General features: G+C 38.1%; 2 protein-coding genes across 2 annotated transcripts in view; one reads left to right on the forward strand and one right to left on the reverse strand.

The window, feature by feature from the left end:
- LOC107667892 (parvalbumin-7) overlaps positions 1–15,500 on the reverse strand; it is a 33,782-nt gene extending 18,282 nt beyond the window's left edge. Inside the window, exon 1 of the mRNA XM_016459632.1 lies at positions 15,424–15,500. The gene's annotated coding sequence lies outside the window, so the exon portion shown is untranslated. The remainder of the gene's footprint in view (positions 1–15,423) is intronic.
- LOC107667893 (neutrophil cytosol factor 4-like) overlaps positions 1,494–19,319 on the forward strand; it is a 21,172-nt gene continuing 3,346 nt past the window's right edge. The window contains exons 1-7 of the mRNA XM_016459633.1: positions 1,494–1,856; positions 2,319–2,403; positions 2,698–2,851; positions 5,615–5,685; positions 6,224–6,351; positions 7,214–7,262; positions 15,527–15,625. Of these exons, the coding sequence (XP_016315119.1) occupies positions 1,825–1,856; positions 2,319–2,403; positions 2,698–2,851; positions 5,615–5,685; positions 6,224–6,351; positions 7,214–7,262; positions 15,527–15,625 (618 nt within the window). The 5' untranslated portion in view covers positions 1,494–1,824. The remainder of the gene's footprint in view (positions 1,857–2,318; positions 2,404–2,697; positions 2,852–5,614; positions 5,686–6,223; positions 6,352–7,213; positions 7,263–15,526; positions 15,626–19,319) is intronic.

The raw sequence follows: 19,319 nt of genomic DNA on the forward strand, positions 1-19,319 counted from the left end.
AAAACGTACTTACAGGCTGTGAGTCAGAAGCGCCAGACTGTCCTTGCAAAGTTGGAACTGCCCCACTTTATAGAAACAGACACCGGCATTGTAGGCTACTCTCACAGGAAACAGTCCTCATCCTCCGCAAAATGCGCTGCACACATTTGAATATTTGCGTTGAACTGTTCCGGAACAGTGTTGAACCACTGATTTCTAGTTGTGTCCTCTTTTGGAAGGCCAAACAAATTAGTTTTGCTTTCACAACGAAACACACAGCGTCTTCACGACATGGCGGCAGCAACAATACTACAGCGAGAATAAAAGTTACGCCTTCTTTCTTTGCGTGAACATTTGGGCGGCGTTATGCAAATCTTCCCACATCGTGACGTAGACATGTGGGGGCGTGTTCGAACGAGCCGTTTTAGGTAGGTGTGGCTGACTCTTAACTTTTATAAAGAATATCTCTTTGGATTTGAGACTTTAGTCTTTGCAACTTTACAGATCTTCTTTATGCACCAAGAGCTTGCAACACTCTAAAGAGAAAGGAAAAATTGAAATCGCATCATATGACCCCTTTAAGTCTAGACCAGAAATAAAATAAAACAGTAAATAAAAAATCTCCTCATCCTCATGCAATTGTAAAACATTTAGCTGTTATTTATAAAAGACTAAATTTGTTAAGTGAACCTTTAAAGTTTAAGTGTGTACTTTCTGATTGATTATACTGTTATAGTGGCACCAAATAAAAATGCAAAATGAATTATTGTTTTTCAAACAGGTTTCCCAAATAGGTATTATTTATAAAATAATAGTGATAATAGAATGGAATGTTTATTTATTTATTTATTATTATTATTATTTTAAGAGTTATCACTGTGGCCATATCAAAAATCTTTTTTTCTTTTTTTTTTGACCGACTTGTCTTGGTTCAATCATGCAACCAATATCGCGAGTTGTGGGCGAGGCTATCTGTTTAGCTGACCAATAGCAGATTGGAGCAGATAATTCAATATTTTTGCAACTCCATTTGGTGACATAAGCATTGTGCAGAAATTACAACATAACGATTAAAGATAAAGATAAGATAAAGATAAATTTGCTGCTGAAATGTTTTAAGACCTGTGAAAGAAATAAACAAATTAAATTATTTCATCTTTAAAACCTTTAATGCAGTGTTCACATCCGAGTATGTAGTGCAACCACAATGACTTGTCTCACCTGTTGCAGGTGAGCTGATGTGAATTCCTCTCATACTCGAGCAATAATCAGACTGACTACTGAACTGAAAGAGAAAAAGATTAAACTACAAGACGAGAATGAATCAACAAAAGGTTGTCTATTTAATTTTTTTAAGTAGGTCTAAAATTATTCATATATATATATATATATATATACACACACACACACACACACGTGTTTCTTTCACTTTTACCTTTATTTTTTTCTTTCCATCTTATTCTCTTGTCAGGTAAATACAATTAAGTTTAAGTGGGCGTTACAGAGGTCGCGTTCTTGCATGATGCATCTCTTGGACTTTGCGTCGCGTCGCGTCTCGCTGAGCGTTTTTAAACACTGCGCGTCAAGTAAAAAGAACATTTCAAATTTGTTTCCACTTGAAACATTTCAGTAGCATGTTTCGAACCGCTTAACGACGTGCTAGTCTGTAAACATCTCATACTAAAGTCCCCCACCGGGACACTTTCAGTTCCCCTTTGGTTTACGTACAACTTTAAACCCGCCTCAGAAAACCACCAGCAGCTTCACTTCCACTTTACTGAACTAAACTCTGTCTGTCTCTGTCTGTGAGCGTCTGAAGAGCTCTGAAATCCCGCATCATCCAGCATGTCTCTCCCGCAACAGCTGCGCGATGAAAGGTGAGCGAAATCATGTCTTTGTAATTATTTACTCATGAATATTCATGAAATGAACGAGTCGCTTTCAGGGCGTAGTGTGTGTGTACTATTTAGTTTAACTTGTAGCTATACTTTAACTATGCTGTGGTATAGTTACTATAATATAATGTTCAGTAGTACAGTACATGGTTGTAGGTTGTAGTATACTATGAAAGGTTGTAGTATACTATGAAACAAAATAGACTACTTAGTCTAGTGTAGTTCACTCAACATATAAACTAGTCCACCATGTGTCATACTATACTATACTAATATATATTATGTGTACACACATACACACAAAATTTGCTTTTAATGGTGGAACAGATTACTTTCTTGAAAATTAATTACTGTAACATTGATTTAAAAACAACAGCAACACATATTTTAAGGTCATATTTTCTGTGCTAATCAAAATGTTTGTAACATTTGTTCACCGGAAAGTGATTTCGACCAGCTTCCAGACAACATCCCGGTCACTGCAACCATTGCTGATATTGAGGAGAAGAAAGGTTTCATTGTTTACTATGTGAGTTTCCCCAGACCTGAACCCCTGTCGTTGACCTTTCCTCTAGTCTGCCTGTCTTCTATAATTTGTCTGCCTTATAGACTGCCTATTACCTGTGGTTTATGTTTAACCAACAGCCACAAAATACTAGATGTTTGAAATGCCAGTCTTAAATATTTTTTTAATTGTTTGTCTGTGTACACGCCTGTCAGATTGGCGTCTTTTGCCATTGTGTCACTCTCAATGTTTTTACATTTCTTACACTACTACATACCTTAGTCTTTGATTTGTTTGTTCTTTATCACCGTCTTACAGAGGTTCGTGATTGAGGTGAAGACCAAAGGCAACAGTAAATACCTGATCTACAGAAGGTATCGTCAGTTCTTCACTCTGCACCAGAGTTTGGAGCTTAAATACTCAGCTGAAGCCCAGCCGGGATATTACACCTGCCAACTACCTACTCTGCCAGGTCTGTGACTAAGCCGCTGTTGCACAGTCTCAACTAAAACAACAGCAATATAGAGCTCTGGGGAAATCTAGGTTCAGTAGCACAGGCCTCATATACACTGCAGCTAAATATGGTTGTCATGTCACTACTGTAAGCACTTAATCTCATTTGGAGCAACAGCCACATAAGTACATCTAAATTCAACTCCCCGAAAGCTCAGGTAGTGACAACTGAAGTTTAATTACATTTGTGCAGTATGGGAACTGAACTGAACAACAAGTTGGTTAGATATGGGTATGGGTCACCATACTTGGCCACACGTCACTTCACTTCACTAGATGCATTGTGTAAATTGGCATAGTCCATGAAAGTTCTTGCTTAAGGTTCACCGCACAACCAGAGCTAGTGGAATTGGTTTCCACAACCTTCAACAAGGCCATGAACTTATTACAGGATCAGTCCACCTTAAGCAGGGTTGTCCAATCCTGCCCCTGGAGGGCCACTCTTCTACAACCTGCTCCAACCCACCTGCCTGGAAGTTTATAGCAATTCTGAAGATCTTGAATATCTGGTTCAGGTGTGTTTGCTTAGGGTTGGTGCTAAACTCTGCAGAAATGTGGCCCTCTAGGATCAGGATTGGACACTCCCGCCTTTGAACAACCTGAGGTCAAGTGCCTCGCATAAGAGCGCAATGATCATGACTTGGATTGTCACCAAACTGACGGCATCCAAAAGTCATCTCTCTGACAATCTGACCCAAGTCCCAAAATTCGACATTCAACACTGAATAACTTTCGACAAGGATGACGAAGCACAGGTACTGTGAAGATGAAAGCAGAAGAAACAAGTACGACCAGATAGATAAGATTTGTGAGGCCATAACTTCAATCCGTCAACTAATGATCACCTGGATGAGGATGATTTCTCAGGAATTTAGGTGTGTGGAGCTCAGAAAAATCAAAGAAGATGTTCAAAAAACAATAATAGACTAGATCAGGGGTGCCATATCCTGCTCCTGGAGGGCCACTGTCCTGCAGAGTTCAACTTCAAGCCCAACTGAACATACCTGAATCATGGTAAACAAGGTCACCAGGATTACTAGAATCTTCCAGGCAGGTAAGTTGGGACAAGTTGGAGCTGAACTCTGCAGGACGTTGTCCCTCCAGGGCCAGGATTGGACACTCCAGGGCTAGACGTAGGAACCAACTGTAAGGTTGTAGAAAGGATCTCAAAACACCAGATCATGGATCACACCCTGTGGGAGCCCTTAGATTTAATCACTACACCATCTTCTTCTGTCCCACACCCCATTGTAATCAGTTGCCATGTATGTTAATTCTCTCCAATGCTGTTCCTCCAGTGTCAAAGTTCACTCCTTAGGAGGACTTTGTCCTTTGAGTACTTAAAGTGTTTCCCACAGAGTTACTGATTAACTAGCACTTCTATGATTGGGAGGAAGAACAGCAGAGACAGATGAAGAGGATAATATTGCATTGTCAGGAAAATGAGATGAGTAGCATCCTTTCGACTGACACCATTGTCTGTCCCTGCTTGCCCTCATCTACTTCCTCTTCATCTATTCACACACAAATATTTGCATGCACAAGGAAATACAGTTTTCAAATTTGTTTGAATTTGTTTGCAAGGTCCAAAATGTCTGAGACTGCCTGAGAATTGACAGAACCCAACATCATCACCAGTCAAATTTTAAATGCAATGTGAACCAGTACTTGCTTCAGCACCAACCCTATGGAAGAAGTAATAACGTCTTCTACGTCATCGTAGTAGTGCTGTCTACTCTTGTTTCATTCTCTAGTCTCTAATGTCTTTAACCTCTTCTCTGATCCCTTTTTAATCAGCCTTATGTCTCAGCTCTCTCGCTGTCTCTTTCTCTTTGTCTCGTTCTTTTTCCCTGTCTGTCCCCTTCTCCGTCTTTGACCAAACGAGTATGTGTATAATTGAATTCAAAAGGAAGGAGAGGTTGTTCTTTGGCACCCTACCCACTGTTTCATTAAGGTCACCTAAAGACTGCAATCCGACGGGCTTCGGTGTCTCTCCACGACTTTCCACCAAAGTTTCTTCAAAGCTTCCTGCAAGCTAAACCTTAACCCAGTGGAGCCAAGTTAAATCAAGCCCAATTATATTACAAATTAGCCTTAGATGTTACTGTCTTCATGACAATTGATTGCTCGAGCCAGTGAGTAATATGCATTGATTATGCAATGGAAAGATAATTGGCAAGTTTATATGAGAACATTAGCAATGTCTGCTCTGATGCGCTATAAAGGGACGTCTCCTTGCTTTGCTCATACCATTCAGATCTCACTAATGCTTATTTAATGCAGATTTATAATAAAGAAGCTTATTAGAAAAGACAGAAAGTGAAGAGAATTAGAAGGAGATTTCTTTAAGATTAAAGGGAATTATTGCATAGCTATTAAAATTGTTAAAATTGGATTCAAACCAACTTATATGAATGGATCCATCTTAATTTTTTTTCTTCTTCTCCCATTCGGATCCCATAAAGTGCCTTGCGTTAATGACAGACCTCTCATCGTTGTTCACTGTGCGCATTATTAACATTTCCATTGGGTGAAATCAGAAATACAAATGAGAAAGTAATTTAGTGTAATATTTGGGCACACATTACGCTAAGCGCTAATTAGCATTAGCAGTAAAGAGATTCAGAGGCACCCTTCAGCTAGCTTTTGATTGTTTAGTTTACAAACTAATTTGTTTTGAGACATAAATACTTATATCTGCCACTTGTTTGATTTGCCACAGGTAAGGTGTTTATGGGAAACAAAAAGGAGATCGCAGAGAGCAGAATCCCAGAGCTCAACAATTACATGAAGGTGAGTCAGTCTTGAAATTTTGTAAAAGTTTTCAGTTTTATCACAGTCATGTTGTATTGGTAGGAGCTGTGTTTGGTAATTGTTGCACTCATGTGTTTTGGGGGTTGTAATCTTTGCAGTACGAACAGCACTGTGAAAACAGTTCCTCTTTTTGTTACTTCTCTTTTTTTATTTTTTTAAACCTAAGTCACTGTCTGTCAGTTTTGATTTAATTTAAGGGTGATTCTTCAACTATGGGAACTTTTGAGCCTGTGTACTTTAATAAAATAAACTTTTTACATTCTTACTGATTTAATTTGTAGATATAAAGCACATATACATGCAAATGGAGAATTACGCCATTTGTTCTTTTTTCTAAAAGTCATGGAAATTCCCGCCACAGTGAAGTTTTCATCACATCTCAAATGGCATTTTCTGTTCAATAGCATTAAATACTATATTTAAATATGACATTTATCTGAAAAAACCCCCCATTTGATTTCATTTCCAGTGAAAAACATCCTACTAAACAAGTCTAAACTCTCTCTCTGTTCTTTAGAGGTTGCTTTGTCTGCCTACCTGGGTACTCTTGGACGATCTGATACGGATGTTTTTCTACCAGACCGAGTTGGACAGCCAACAGGTCCCCCGGGCCCTGCGCCGCCTGCGGCCCCCCACACGCAAAGTGTAGGAGCCTACCCACAATCTCTCATTTCTCCTAATCTCAAATGGCATTTTCTGTTCAATAGCATTAAATACTATATTTAAATATGACATTTATCTGAAAAAAAACCCCATTTGATTTCATTTCCAGCGAAAAACATCCTACTAAACAAGTCTAAACTCTCTCTCTGTTCTTTAGAGGTTGCTTTGTCTGCCTACCTGGGTACTCTTGGACGATCTGATACGGATGTTTTTCTACCAGACCGAGTTGGACAGCCAACAGGTCCCCCGGGCCCTGCGCCGCCTGCGGCCCCCCACACGCAAAGTGTAGGAGCCTACCCACAATCTCTCATTTCTCCTTCCAGCACTTCACTGCATACTTTTACAGGATCCTGCTGTTCTGCTAACTTTCTGCTGCCATTATTCAATAGAAAACTTTTGTGGCTTTGTCAGTCACGTCTTTCCATAAGGAAGACAAACCACAAAGGAGATGCATTTAATTTCTTGTTTAATGTGATTAAATAGATAGCAAATGGAGAATTTAGCTGCTTCTCTGTCTATAAGAGCTCAATAATGTCTCAAAGTAAGTGGTTTGACAAGGTCCAAATCAAATGTCTTGAATGGTTCTCATCAAATGATTCTAAGACCAATTTATCTGAGCTAAGGAGTTTTTGGAGAAACAGACAAAATTGATATTTAAATGAACCATAACCTAAGTCTCTGGAGCTACAAAAGAGGATCTTCTGAGCAATAAAATTCTCATTTAGGTTTGTCAGCCTTTCACTTTGACTGTCTTGTACTCGAGAGAAAATGTTGTAGAAACCACTTCTTCTGTTATTCATCTGAAGTTCACAATGCTCTTTATTTTCTCTCTCTCTCTTACTAGAAAAACCGTAAAGCCCAAAGCGGACCTTCTCTCCGCACCCAGAGCAGAGGTATACCAGCGTTTCCTTGGAAACACTTTCATTAACAGCCTACACTCTACATACTACACACATACTTACATGCTTAAGCATGTAGGCACCACACAAAGCTCTGACATTTGGTCAGGAGGTTATTACACAACGTACACCTCAAACATTTGTTTCAAAATTTTGTCAGAGGATTATGACAAAACTGTGGAGGCTGAGACTCTTCCACAACACTCTGTGTCACTTACAGTTTGCTCCATTTATAGAGAATTCTGAATATGTATCTATAATTCGCACTGATTTATGTAGAAAATAGTGCTAATTTTGACCAAATTTGATGTGACCAAACCCATAACTCTAAGTATTAAACTTCAGCATGTAACTTGTCTCACACATTTTGTGTTACTGACAGGAATGATATCTCAAATTATGCAGCTTGTTGAGAAGTGTGCTGTTACTTTTCATAATATTCTCTATTTTGGCTAAAAAATCTCATAGGCTTAGATTGAAAGAAGCACCTAAGTCATATTTAGAGACTTGAGGGTGAAATTTTTTGACTTGGGCTAGTGAGCAACCACCCACAACACTGTAGCAACTACTCTGAATACCCTAGCAACCACACAGCAGTCCACTCAAAACACCCCAGCGTCCACACAGCAATTCCTGGCACCCACCCAAAACACCCCGGCAATCCCGGCAGCGAGTTTCGTGTCGGCAAACACCACACATTTTCTTGTGAAAATGTCTAAATCTAGTTAGCTGATTCTATGACATTGTAGTTCTGTGGTTTTGATTACTCATGCTGTGATAGATTTACAGTGGCGACACTAAATCTGTAACACTTCTCTTATACAGACACAGAAAGAGACGTGTGTGTCTTTCTGTTTTCTAGGTCAAATCTTTGCCCCATTAATGGTTCCCACCCTGTTCTACTTCTTTTGCTAATTTCTTTATTCATCATAATCTTTTTTTTCCTCAGCTGCTTTTTTAAGGCATAGTTCACCAAGAATCTGTGATCACTTATTCACCCTCATGTCGTTACAAATCTTTCTTTCTTCCATGGAACACAAAAGAAGATATTTTTCATAAAATACAGATCACTCTTTTCCAATAAATGGAGTTTTTCAAGCTTCAGATGACACAAAAGCACCATAAAAGTGTCATCCATACGACTTTTGCATTATATTTCCGAATCATTGAATCAGTGAGTTGAACTTGTGAACTAGATCAGTTTGATTCATGAATAAATTGTTCATACTGGGTTTGTGAAACAACTGAACTTACCGAACCAAAAGATCTGACTCAAAATAGCTATTTGTGCATGAATTCGTATGAACAATTTGTTCATGAATCAGACTGATCTAGTTTACAAGTTCAATTCACTGATTACTCATAATGAACTAGTCGAATGGACTATTATGATACTGTTAACGTGATTTTGCTTTCTTTTTGACGCTCGAAAACCTCAATCTCCATCCACTGTAATTGCATTGAAAAAGAGCAACCAGGATATTCTTCACAAATTTCCCTTTTGTGACTTATGGAAGAAAATGTCATAAGGGTTTGGAACGGCATGAGGGTTGAATAAATTACTACTTTTTGGTTAATTTTTGGGTGCTTTAATCACTGTCTTCCACCTACTTCACAGTCACGTTCCTTCTGCATCTCTCTCTTATCTTTCTTCTTGTCTGAATATATTCTCTGCTCTTTTTTTCCACTCTTCACTTTATCCTTCCATCCTTCCTTTAATCTCTCCCACTCTTCCCTCTGTTCACCCATCAGTCTTACTTCCTCCTTTTGCTTTTTCACACTGTCCTTTAATGCATCCCTCCCTCTTTGTCCTCTGGAGTACTTGCACTCCTGCAAGGAAGTTGCATCCATTTTTTTGTTTGTGTCTCCCAATGCTGTTAGACTGGATCACCATTCTATCATTCCAATCACATAAGGTGCGACCACAAAGAAATGACATAAAACGTGATTTATAGCCCATGCCCATCTGTAGGTAAGAATATGTGTGTGTGAGTCAAAGTTTAATGGCTAAACAATTTCGAATAAAATAAAATCACGTCTATACCTGCACTCAGCAAGGTGGCGCTGTTGTAAATAAACCTGATGTTGAGCGTACGGTTGATTCAACACAATCTCATGGCAATTCAAAACCATTTTACATTTTGGCAAATTTGTTTGAATTTGTATAATATCATTTGCACATTTTCGTACATTCTGCTTAATTCTCCACTGATGGTTAAGTTTAGGGGTGGACCTTCATACTTAGTTTTTCTTTTCTTTTTTTCAAAAAATGTCATGTTTTTGAGCTAGTCTCACTGTACGAATTCATACAAAATTGCCACCTCGTCAAATAGTTTTCTCATGAGATTTGGGTTGATTCCCATTTCCCATTTTCTCTTTGTCTGCCATTATTTGGACAAATATTTCATCCCCAGTTTTTCAAAATGCCATTGGTTGAGCCAAAAGGTCATATTCTGTCACACTTTCGACCTTGACACACTTCCGACACACACGTCCCTCTTTTATTATCTCCTCAAAACATTTCTCCCATGATGTCCCATCCTGATCGATGTAGCAGGTGTGCTGATAAATCTCAGACGGTGCTGGACATTTGTCTTCATATTCTCATGCGAGAGCACATGATTCAAAGCATGCTGCTCTCCACATGGAGATCACAGCGGAAGAGACTTCTGCCTTATTCTGCTGTGGACGTGTGGCCGGGAGAGAGAGAGAGAAAGTGACAGATTACACTTCTCATAACACCAGATAGAACAACAAAAGATCTGGAAAGCAAGATCGGGAAAGATAGATATGTGGGTGGTGTTGCGTAGCGGTTAAATATTTGGTAAAGGCTGCAGGTTCGAACTTTAAAAGCGGTGATTCATGAGCTGTCACTATTGTAGCCTTAAGCAAGACACTTTTATTCAGGAGAAATCACCAAAAAATTAAGATTCTGTCATAATTTTTACACACTTATGTCATTTCAATCCTGTTTGACTTACTTTCTTTTTCCTTTGAGGACAAAAGGAGATGTTGAGTAGGATGTTCATGCTGCTCTTTTCCACAAAGGGAAGCATACAGGGAGCACAGGCTATCAAAAACATTATAATGGTCAATTTGACGTGTGTGTTATATTACAGATCTATTCAGGAGAAATCACCAAAAAATGAAGATTCTGTCATAATTTTTACACACTTATGTCATTTCAATCCTGTTTGACTTACTTTCTTTTTCCTTTGAGAACAAAAGGAGATGTTGAGTAGGATGTTCATGCTGCTCTTTTCCACAAAGGGAAGCATACAGGGAGCACAGGCTATCAAAAACATTATAATGGTCAATTTGACGTGTGTGCTATATTACAGATCTTCTGGCACCAGAAATCTGAAGCCCCTTTCACACAGAGCGTTGATCCTAGAAAATTGCCATAATTGCCAGAGTGCCTTCTGTGTGAATGCAAACACATCCCAAATCCTGGGACACATTATTAGTGTATTTTCTGGAATCTCTGTGTGAAAGGGACTTGATTGTGACATGGCAAGTTTGAATATGTGGAAGCAAAAGTTAAATTTGAGAGCTGGACTTTCAGTGAAAAGTGTAAAATGTTGACACAAAATCATCATATGGCTTCAGAAGACATGGAATATAGCGCACAAGTCATTTTGACTACTGTTGTGGTGCTTCTTTGTCATTTTTGGAGTTGGTCCCCATCCGCTTTCATTTATGAAAAAGAGCAGCGTGAACATTCTTCAAAATTTCTTCTTTTGTGTGCCACAGATTCTGAAGAAAGAAAGCCAAAGGGGTTTGGAACGACATGAGGGTCAGTCAATTAATCCAGGTTTCTCAAATGAGACTGATCCTGTAGTAAAAAAAGGAAGTCATTAAAAAGTGTCATGTAGATATTACAGAATCTGTTACTTCATTTGTTATGTGATGGCTCTGAAAATTACATGGCTATTTCCCGGGACACAAGACAGGGTGCTTGATTGAAAATCAAAGTCTTTTCTTTCCTCTGTATCACTGTAAGGAGTTTAGACCATAAGAGAGAGCCATTTTAGAGAGATTGGAGATAGTGTTTCAATGGATCTGTTTCCATTGGAGTCCTTCACTTTGGCTATCAGAAATACTGTTACTGGTATGAGCGATCTAGGAGAAGATATTTTAAGCATTATATAGTCACATATAGAACGTTTAAGCATTAAAGTCAGCTATTACTGATTATCTGCATTCACACTTGCACATTATTGTACTTTCACGGTTATTTTCATGGTCCGCTTCGCAAAGGACAGCTATTTCACACCTGATCTTGGCTGATAGCTTGGGGGCGAGAGTCCCAGAGTTCTTGTTTTGGATGGTTATCTGTCTGATATAAGAGAGGTATTTATTTTAGCATACTTTTTGTAAATTCAGTCTCAAGTTTTTAGTTTTTAACCCATTACATTTGCAAATTAATGAATTTTGGCCATTTATAAGCATTGATAAGCAGGTTAATAACTGACACCCATTCTTGGTTAAACTCCTTTGTCATGTGTCATGGCCCCAGAGAGTGATCTCTTCTCTTTATATCCTGCTCTGATCCCCCAGTTGAGAAGAGCCAAACTGGGTCACTCATTTAGGTAGGAAAAACACCTCCCTTTTGGCTGGCCACGTGCTAATGAGCTCATTTCGGAGGTGATTGACTCCTTAATTGAAATCAGAGTGCTCTGTGACCCCCAGAGTCGTGCTATAATTAGATATGTTCTCTGACTCCTTGATCCCATGCGGAAATAACTCTCTGAATATGACCAAACAGGAAAGACCCCTTCAGTAGAGTTCTGCTAAGTGAAAGAGATTGATAGCCATTTGTGTTTGAGTATTATTGCAGTTAAATGTGTCTTTTGTTGGCTTTTTTGGGTTCATACCACAAGTTGACATATTTGGCCAACATAGCTTACACTTCCTTCTTCATAAACTTCTTTTTAGGCTTTTTTAGTCGATCTATCTCAGTTTGTTCTTGACCTACTTCTCTTCGATATCGAGTGCAGCGCAAGCCCTGAGGTCTTCATATCACTTAATTCATAGTTTTCAGCTAATATGCCAACTTATTGCTAACCAGATTGCCTGAAAGCAAATATATGTCACCCAAGTGTCTAAAAAAATATATGCATTTTCATCTGGAATACGTATTTTTTTGCACATTTGCTCATCTGCACTCTCTAAAATGTTACCCTTTGGATGTTTAGTTGTCTTTTTAGAAAGTCAATCTGCTCTTTTTAAAATGTACGAAAAACGAATTATGCCATTGCTACTTGTCATGACACTCAGCAGGTTTTTGTTTGGCTTGAAAATGCGACACCACATATTCTGCGCTGTAGGTGACTATATAAGGTAGATAGATAGATTGAAGAAAGAAAAGACCAATCACAATTCAGTGTGTAAATGAGTGTTTTTTTAAATGCCGAGCATTCTATAATTTAAGTCGAATTTTCAATCAAAAGTTCTTAAAAGAATAGTTCACCCAAAAATGAAAATTCCAAAATTCTTTTTGGACCCCATTGACTTCCACTGTATGGAAAGAAAAAAAAACATTCTTCACAATATTAAGTTTTGGAACAACATGAGGTTAGTTAGAAATTATGACCGTGTGAACCAACATCATGTTTACCAACATCGCTAGCACAACAAAGACTGAAATTATCTACAATGGGAATGTAGCCTGTGAGTTTAGTGGTTTGAGATGAATCAATTGCAGAAGACTGTGGAAAAAGACATTAAAAAGAATATGACTTTCAAAAGAGTGCTACCTTGCAGGGTACGGTGGCAATGCTAATGCTACTGAGAGCTTTTCTCAGCGCTAGGCTAATTAGCACATATATTACATTGGGAAAACAAGGGGAAGGAAATTGCTTTGTCACATTTCCACATAGCAGAGTGTGTTTGTGGCACATTCTCACACATTTCCAAGTCTTAATTTCCAGTGTGGTTTAACCATGTAATAAAAAGAAAAGAGACAAGGCGCAAAAGAAAACGTAACCCAATATGAGTAAGAAAGGTGTTATTTTGTTGTTAGTTTTTGATATTAGTCTGGCATCTTGCAATTTGTTGGTTCTAACAGGATTTTTCTAGTATTGTCGGGTTGTGTCACATTTCTGAGTGTTAATTTGTACCGTCCTCTTTCATAAGGAATATCAAACAAAATTCCATTCACTTAAAAGGGTCATATGATGCGATTTCAAGTTTTCCTTTCTCTTTGGAGTGTTACAAGCTGTTCGTGAATAGATAAGATCCCTGAAGTTGCTATTCTGTTACACCAAATACACAAAATAATGATCTTTAAAAAAGCATCATATGACCCCTTTAAAATGGTCAAATTTTAACTTTATCATGGTGTGGCTGAAGAAGCCAATTATTAGACTGAGTTACTTTCCTGCACTATATAACAAAGTTAGCCCACACAAATGACCTAAAAGCCATTTTTAGGGCTTCACAGCAGCAGTGGTACTGAAATAGTTTCTTCATCTGATGTTACTGAGCCTGCGCTCAGATACTTGCTCTGTACTGTTGAGTTTGTGGAGATTTTCACATCGAGTTTTGGCACAAATTGTATCTTTCTGTTCAGAAGCTGCCTACGAGCGTGCACGGACATACACACATGCGTGCTCACACTTAAAGCAACTGCCAAGATGTAATTAGCTGGTAACATCTAACACGTCTCACCTACACACTCCTACTCATGCAAACAAACCAAGCGACCCACAGCTCAGCAGATTTACAGCATTATCTAAACATACAGAGATGGCGGAGTGAGAACAGATGCCCACTCATGCCCATCACACACAAACACACACACACACACATACACGTGTGTTAGCGTACAGTTACACACAGCACTTTGAAACACCAGTATACCATACAGCGTTCTGTGGCCATAGTGGATTGCAGCAGCGTGCATATCTGAGCATACAGTATATATTACATATATAAAATAATAAAATGAAAATATTGTTAAAAAATATTATGTATATAATTAATATTATAGAACCTGTTTGATCTCTAAATAAAAAGTCCCAAAATGTACATAACTTTTGTATTTTTAAAATATATTATTTTATTATTTTTTATATACGTTTCAGTTTCTCATTAGATTCTTCTAAGACTAAATTATCAGAGCTGTGCTGTCATTTCTTACTGTATGCCTCTTGTGTGTCTATTTCTCCTTTAAAAGAAATTTTAAAAGAAACATCTAAAACAAAGTACTTGTTACTGGGTGAACAAATCGTAATTGAGAGCTCCATTCCATCTCTTGAGGAATGAAGGAGCTTTTCTGCATTAATTGTCCTTGGTCTCTTTTGATTTAACTAAGCTTGAAGGATTGACATGGACATATGACATTGGAGGACACACCTCTGTATCACACATCACTTCTCTTCGTCACATACTGTATATCTAACATCATGCTGTCCTCCGCTGTAACTCCGTTCCACTTATTCTTGTGCATCACTTTCTTTTTGTTTTCTTTTTCATAATTATGATATCTAAACGCATGTCTAAACACTTTAACAGCCTTTTTTTCACAGAATTGGTTTTTATGATGTTGGGGGCCTTATCATACATACACTCACACACACCCACACACACACACACATATTATCATTGTACTTATCCAAACTCATTTATGTCATGGTAAATGTCTAAGAATACGAAGATACTTGTTCAAAATCGTTGCTTCATAGTATATGTAGTATGGTAAAAAAAGTTGTAGTTTTGAAATTAAATGTTCTAAAATTATTTATCAATCACATATGTACAAAAAACCATTGTATTACTATCTGTTACAAAGTCCAGTTATTGGACAAATTTTGAAATAATATGCTTAGAATACCATGGTGTTCACTGAAATTATCATGGTACAAGACTAAAAACTATGACTACAAAATTGTAAAAATACCTGAAATACCTAGTATTTCCATAGTACTATTTTGCAAGTGTCAAAAAAGAAAAGTACAATTAAAACATTTATCTAGCTTTACTTCTCAGTTCTTGTGAATAGCATCTTCACTCCTGATTCTCTCTTATTGCCACTTTGTCTAGTAGTTTCTTTTTTTCTTGCTAGCATCCTCTCGTCTTATTTTATCCAACACTCTCATCCTGTCCCTTCATTCACTCTCTTCAAAGTTCTTAAAGAACGAGGATCTCTTACCTGCAGCTTGGTCTCACTCAGGATGTGTTTTGCTCTCTTTCTCTCCGTTGGTGTGTGTGTTTCCTGCTTGCGTGTCCTTGCTGTGTGTGTGTGTGTGTGTTAGGTGGTGTTTGACTTCAGCGGCAGCGGACGCCTGGAGCTCAGTCTGAAGGCTGGAGACGTGATCTTCCTCCTGCGGAGAGTCAATGCAGACTGGCTGGAGGTGAGGAGAGATGAAGAAAGATAACAAGATAGAAGCAGAGTGAGAGGTAGAAAAGGATAGGTAGGCAGGAGGAGAGGAGAGAGAGAGGAGGAGGGTTTGTAAGAGAGAAAAAGGGAGGGAGAGGGAAAAAAAGGATGGAGCAGCGTGATCTCATTTATGTTTGGAGGTATTTGTGCATAAGTGTGATTATAGCAATCATAGCAATGTGTCTGTAATGTTGCTTCTAAGAGGTGCTTCTTAAACTACATTGAAAAAATGTTAAATCAACATGCTTCATGTGGTAGCATCTAAATTAATTGAATGTAATTCAAAAATATAAATGAACATCGCTGAATCAATTTAAACTAATCAACAAAACTAAATTGGTTTTAGAATGATAAAAGTTTTAGAAATAGCTCCTTAAGGTAACAAGGTTGCATTTTACAGTGTACTAAAGTAGCTCAGAACTCTGTTTTCCAGCAATTATAAATGGCAAAATTAAAAAAGAAATCTAATGCCTGACGAGTAACAAAATCTTTCTCTGAGCACTTTATTTACAGTGACGAATGTCAAATTATTGGCCTTTTGTTGCAAAGTCCCACCCATTTAATAACCGAATCATAACGAGAATTTAAAGTAACATTATTATTAAATGGGGTATAACAACAACAACATCAACAACAGCAATAATAATAATTACTATTCTTCTTCTTCTTCTTCTTCTTATTGTTATTAATAATAATAATCATCATTATCATCAATATAATAATAGTAGTAGTAATAATAATAATTACAAATATATACTACTACTACTACTACTAATAATTATAATAATAATAATGTGTTCATCTGCTATTAATAACAACAACAGCAATAATAATAAAGGTAATTTTTAGAAAATTTTCAGCAAAATTTTTCATTATAATTTTTAGGTTTTTAACTTTGAGAAAAGAATAAAGACATCTTTACACTGCAAAACAATGCAGATTTCCATCTGAAGCAGCATATATACCAGGAAAAGAACAAAATACTTAAAATTCAAATGGTGTTTTTATTGTATTTATAACATATGAGATAAATGAAATATCATCATCATATTTATTGAATGCTTTAACCTCATTTGACTTGTTTTTTACATTTGGAAGATGCTTTTATTGAACTCACCTTGGTCATTCATGGTGTACATTTAATCAGTTCATGCGTTCCTTGGGAATCGAGCCCATGACCTTAAACTGTTTGCGCTATAGGAATGTTTTTTATATAACATAAACGCACAAATAAGTAAATATAGATTATTGTGAAATTGCCAGTGTATTTTACATACATTTCATACAAATACCTACAAACATACATCACTCTGGGTGGAGATACAGCATCAGGAGAACATGATGGATGAAGGTACTAACTAAAGAAAGGAAGAAGGTAATAATTTAATGGATAAAGTGATTGGGGGAGCACTAAAAAGATTGTGTTATGAACGAAGGATGATGGTGGAAAAGACATAAAGGAGAAGACATGAGACATTTATGTATAAGAGTGTGTGTGAAGGAGTGGGACATTGAGAGTGAGAAGATCTGATCTGGACACACACTCACTCACTCACTCACTCACTCACACACATGGTTTTTATGAGTTAGATACCTGCAATCTTTTCAGATCATGACAATAAAGGAGAATGATTTGACCTGAATTGAATTGCAGAGACAGAAAGAGAGGGAGGGGAAATTGGATATTGCATAGACATGCAGTGGACCCTCAAATAACATTATTGAGATAAGAGCGGGTGAAAGAGAAAGATCAAGTCGTAACTCGTAGTTCATTGCCTCAGAAACTCCTTTTTCTTGCTTGAATGCACCTAATGTGTCTGAAGATCAGGGCCATAGCAAGCATTATTCCTCCCACTTCTGGGGACATTAATACTCCTGCCTTATTGTGTCCCTCTATCTGTCACATCAGTTCATCTCCCCTGCCGCAGATACAACAAACCATCTCACAGTAACACACAGACAGACAGACAGAGAGACAGGCAGACAGACAGACAGACAGGCAGGCAAACAGACAGACAGATAGACATACAGGCAGACAAACAGGCAGACAGGCAAACAGACAGACTGACTGAATGACTGAATGACTGACTGACTGACTGACTGACTGACTGACTGACTGACTGACTGACTGACTGACTGACTGACTGACTGACTGACTGACTGACTGACTGACTGACTGACTGACTGACTGACTGACTGACTGACTGACTGACTGACTGACTGACTGACTGACTGACTGACTGACTGACTGACTGACTGACTGACTGACTGACTGACTGACTGACTGACTGACTGACTGACTGACTGACTGACTGACTTGAATGCTTTAACCTCATTTGACTTGTTTTTTACATTTGGAAGATGCTTTTATTGAACTCACCTTGGTCATTCATGGTGTACATTTAATCAGTTCATGCGTTCCTTGGGAATCGAGCCCATGACCTTAAACTGTTTGCGCTATAGGAATGTTTTTTATATAACATAAACGCACAAATAAGTAAATATAGATTATTGTGAAATTGCCAGTGTATTTTACATACATTTCATACAAATACCTACAAACATACATCACTCTGGGTGGAGATACAGCATCAGGAGAACATGATGGATGAAGGTACTAACTAAAGAAAGGAAGAAGGTAATAATTTAATGGATAAAGTGATTGGGGGAGCACTAAAAAGATTGTGTTATGAACGAAGGATGATGGTGGAAAAGACATAAAGGAGAAGACATGAGACATTTATGTATAAGAGTGTGTGTGAAGGAGTGGGACATTGAGAGTGAGAAGATCTGATCTGGACACACACTCACTCACTCACTCACTCACTCACACACATGGTTTTTATGAGTTAGATACCTGCAATCTTTTCAGATCATGACAATAAAGGAGAATGATTTGACCTGAATTGAATTGCAGAGACAGAAAGAGAGGGAGGGGAAATTGGATATTGCATAGACATGCAGTGGACCCTCAAATAACATTATTGAGATAAGAGCGGGTGAAAGAGAAAGATCAAGTCGTAACTCGTAGTTCATTGCCTCAGAAACTCCTTTTTCTTGCTTGAATGCACCTAATGTGTCTGAAGATCAGGGCCATAGCAAGCATTATTCCTCCCACTTCTGGGGACATTAATACTCCTGCCTTATTGTGTCCCTCTATCTGTCACATCAGTTCATCTCCCCTGCCGCAGATACAACAAACCATCTCACAGTAACACACAGACAGACAGACAGAGAGACAGGCAGACAGACAGACAGACAGGCAGGCAAACAGACAGACAGATAGACATACAGGCAGACAAACAGGCAGACAGGCAAACAGACAGACTGACTGAATGACTGAATGACTGACTGACTGACTGACTGACTGACTGACTGACTGGACAGGCAGGCAAACAGACAAACAGACAAACAGGCAGACACAGACAGACAGACTGACAGGCAGACAGACAGGCAGACAGACAGACAGATAGACAGATATATAGACAGACAGACAGACAGACAGACACAGATAGACAGACAGACAGACATATAGACAGACAGACAGACAGACAGACAGACAGACAGACAGGCACAGATAGATAGACAGACAAACAGACAGACAGACAGACATATAGATAGATGGATAGACAGACAGACAGACAGACAGACAGACATATAGATAGATG

Source organism: Sinocyclocheilus anshuiensis, unplaced genomic scaffold (assembly GCF_001515605.1).
Source record: "Sinocyclocheilus anshuiensis isolate Anshui unplaced genomic scaffold, SAMN03320099.WGS_v1.1 scaffold2293, whole genome shotgun sequence".
In the NCBI taxonomy this organism is placed as follows: Eukaryota; Metazoa; Chordata; class Actinopteri; order Cypriniformes; family Cyprinidae; genus Sinocyclocheilus; species Sinocyclocheilus anshuiensis.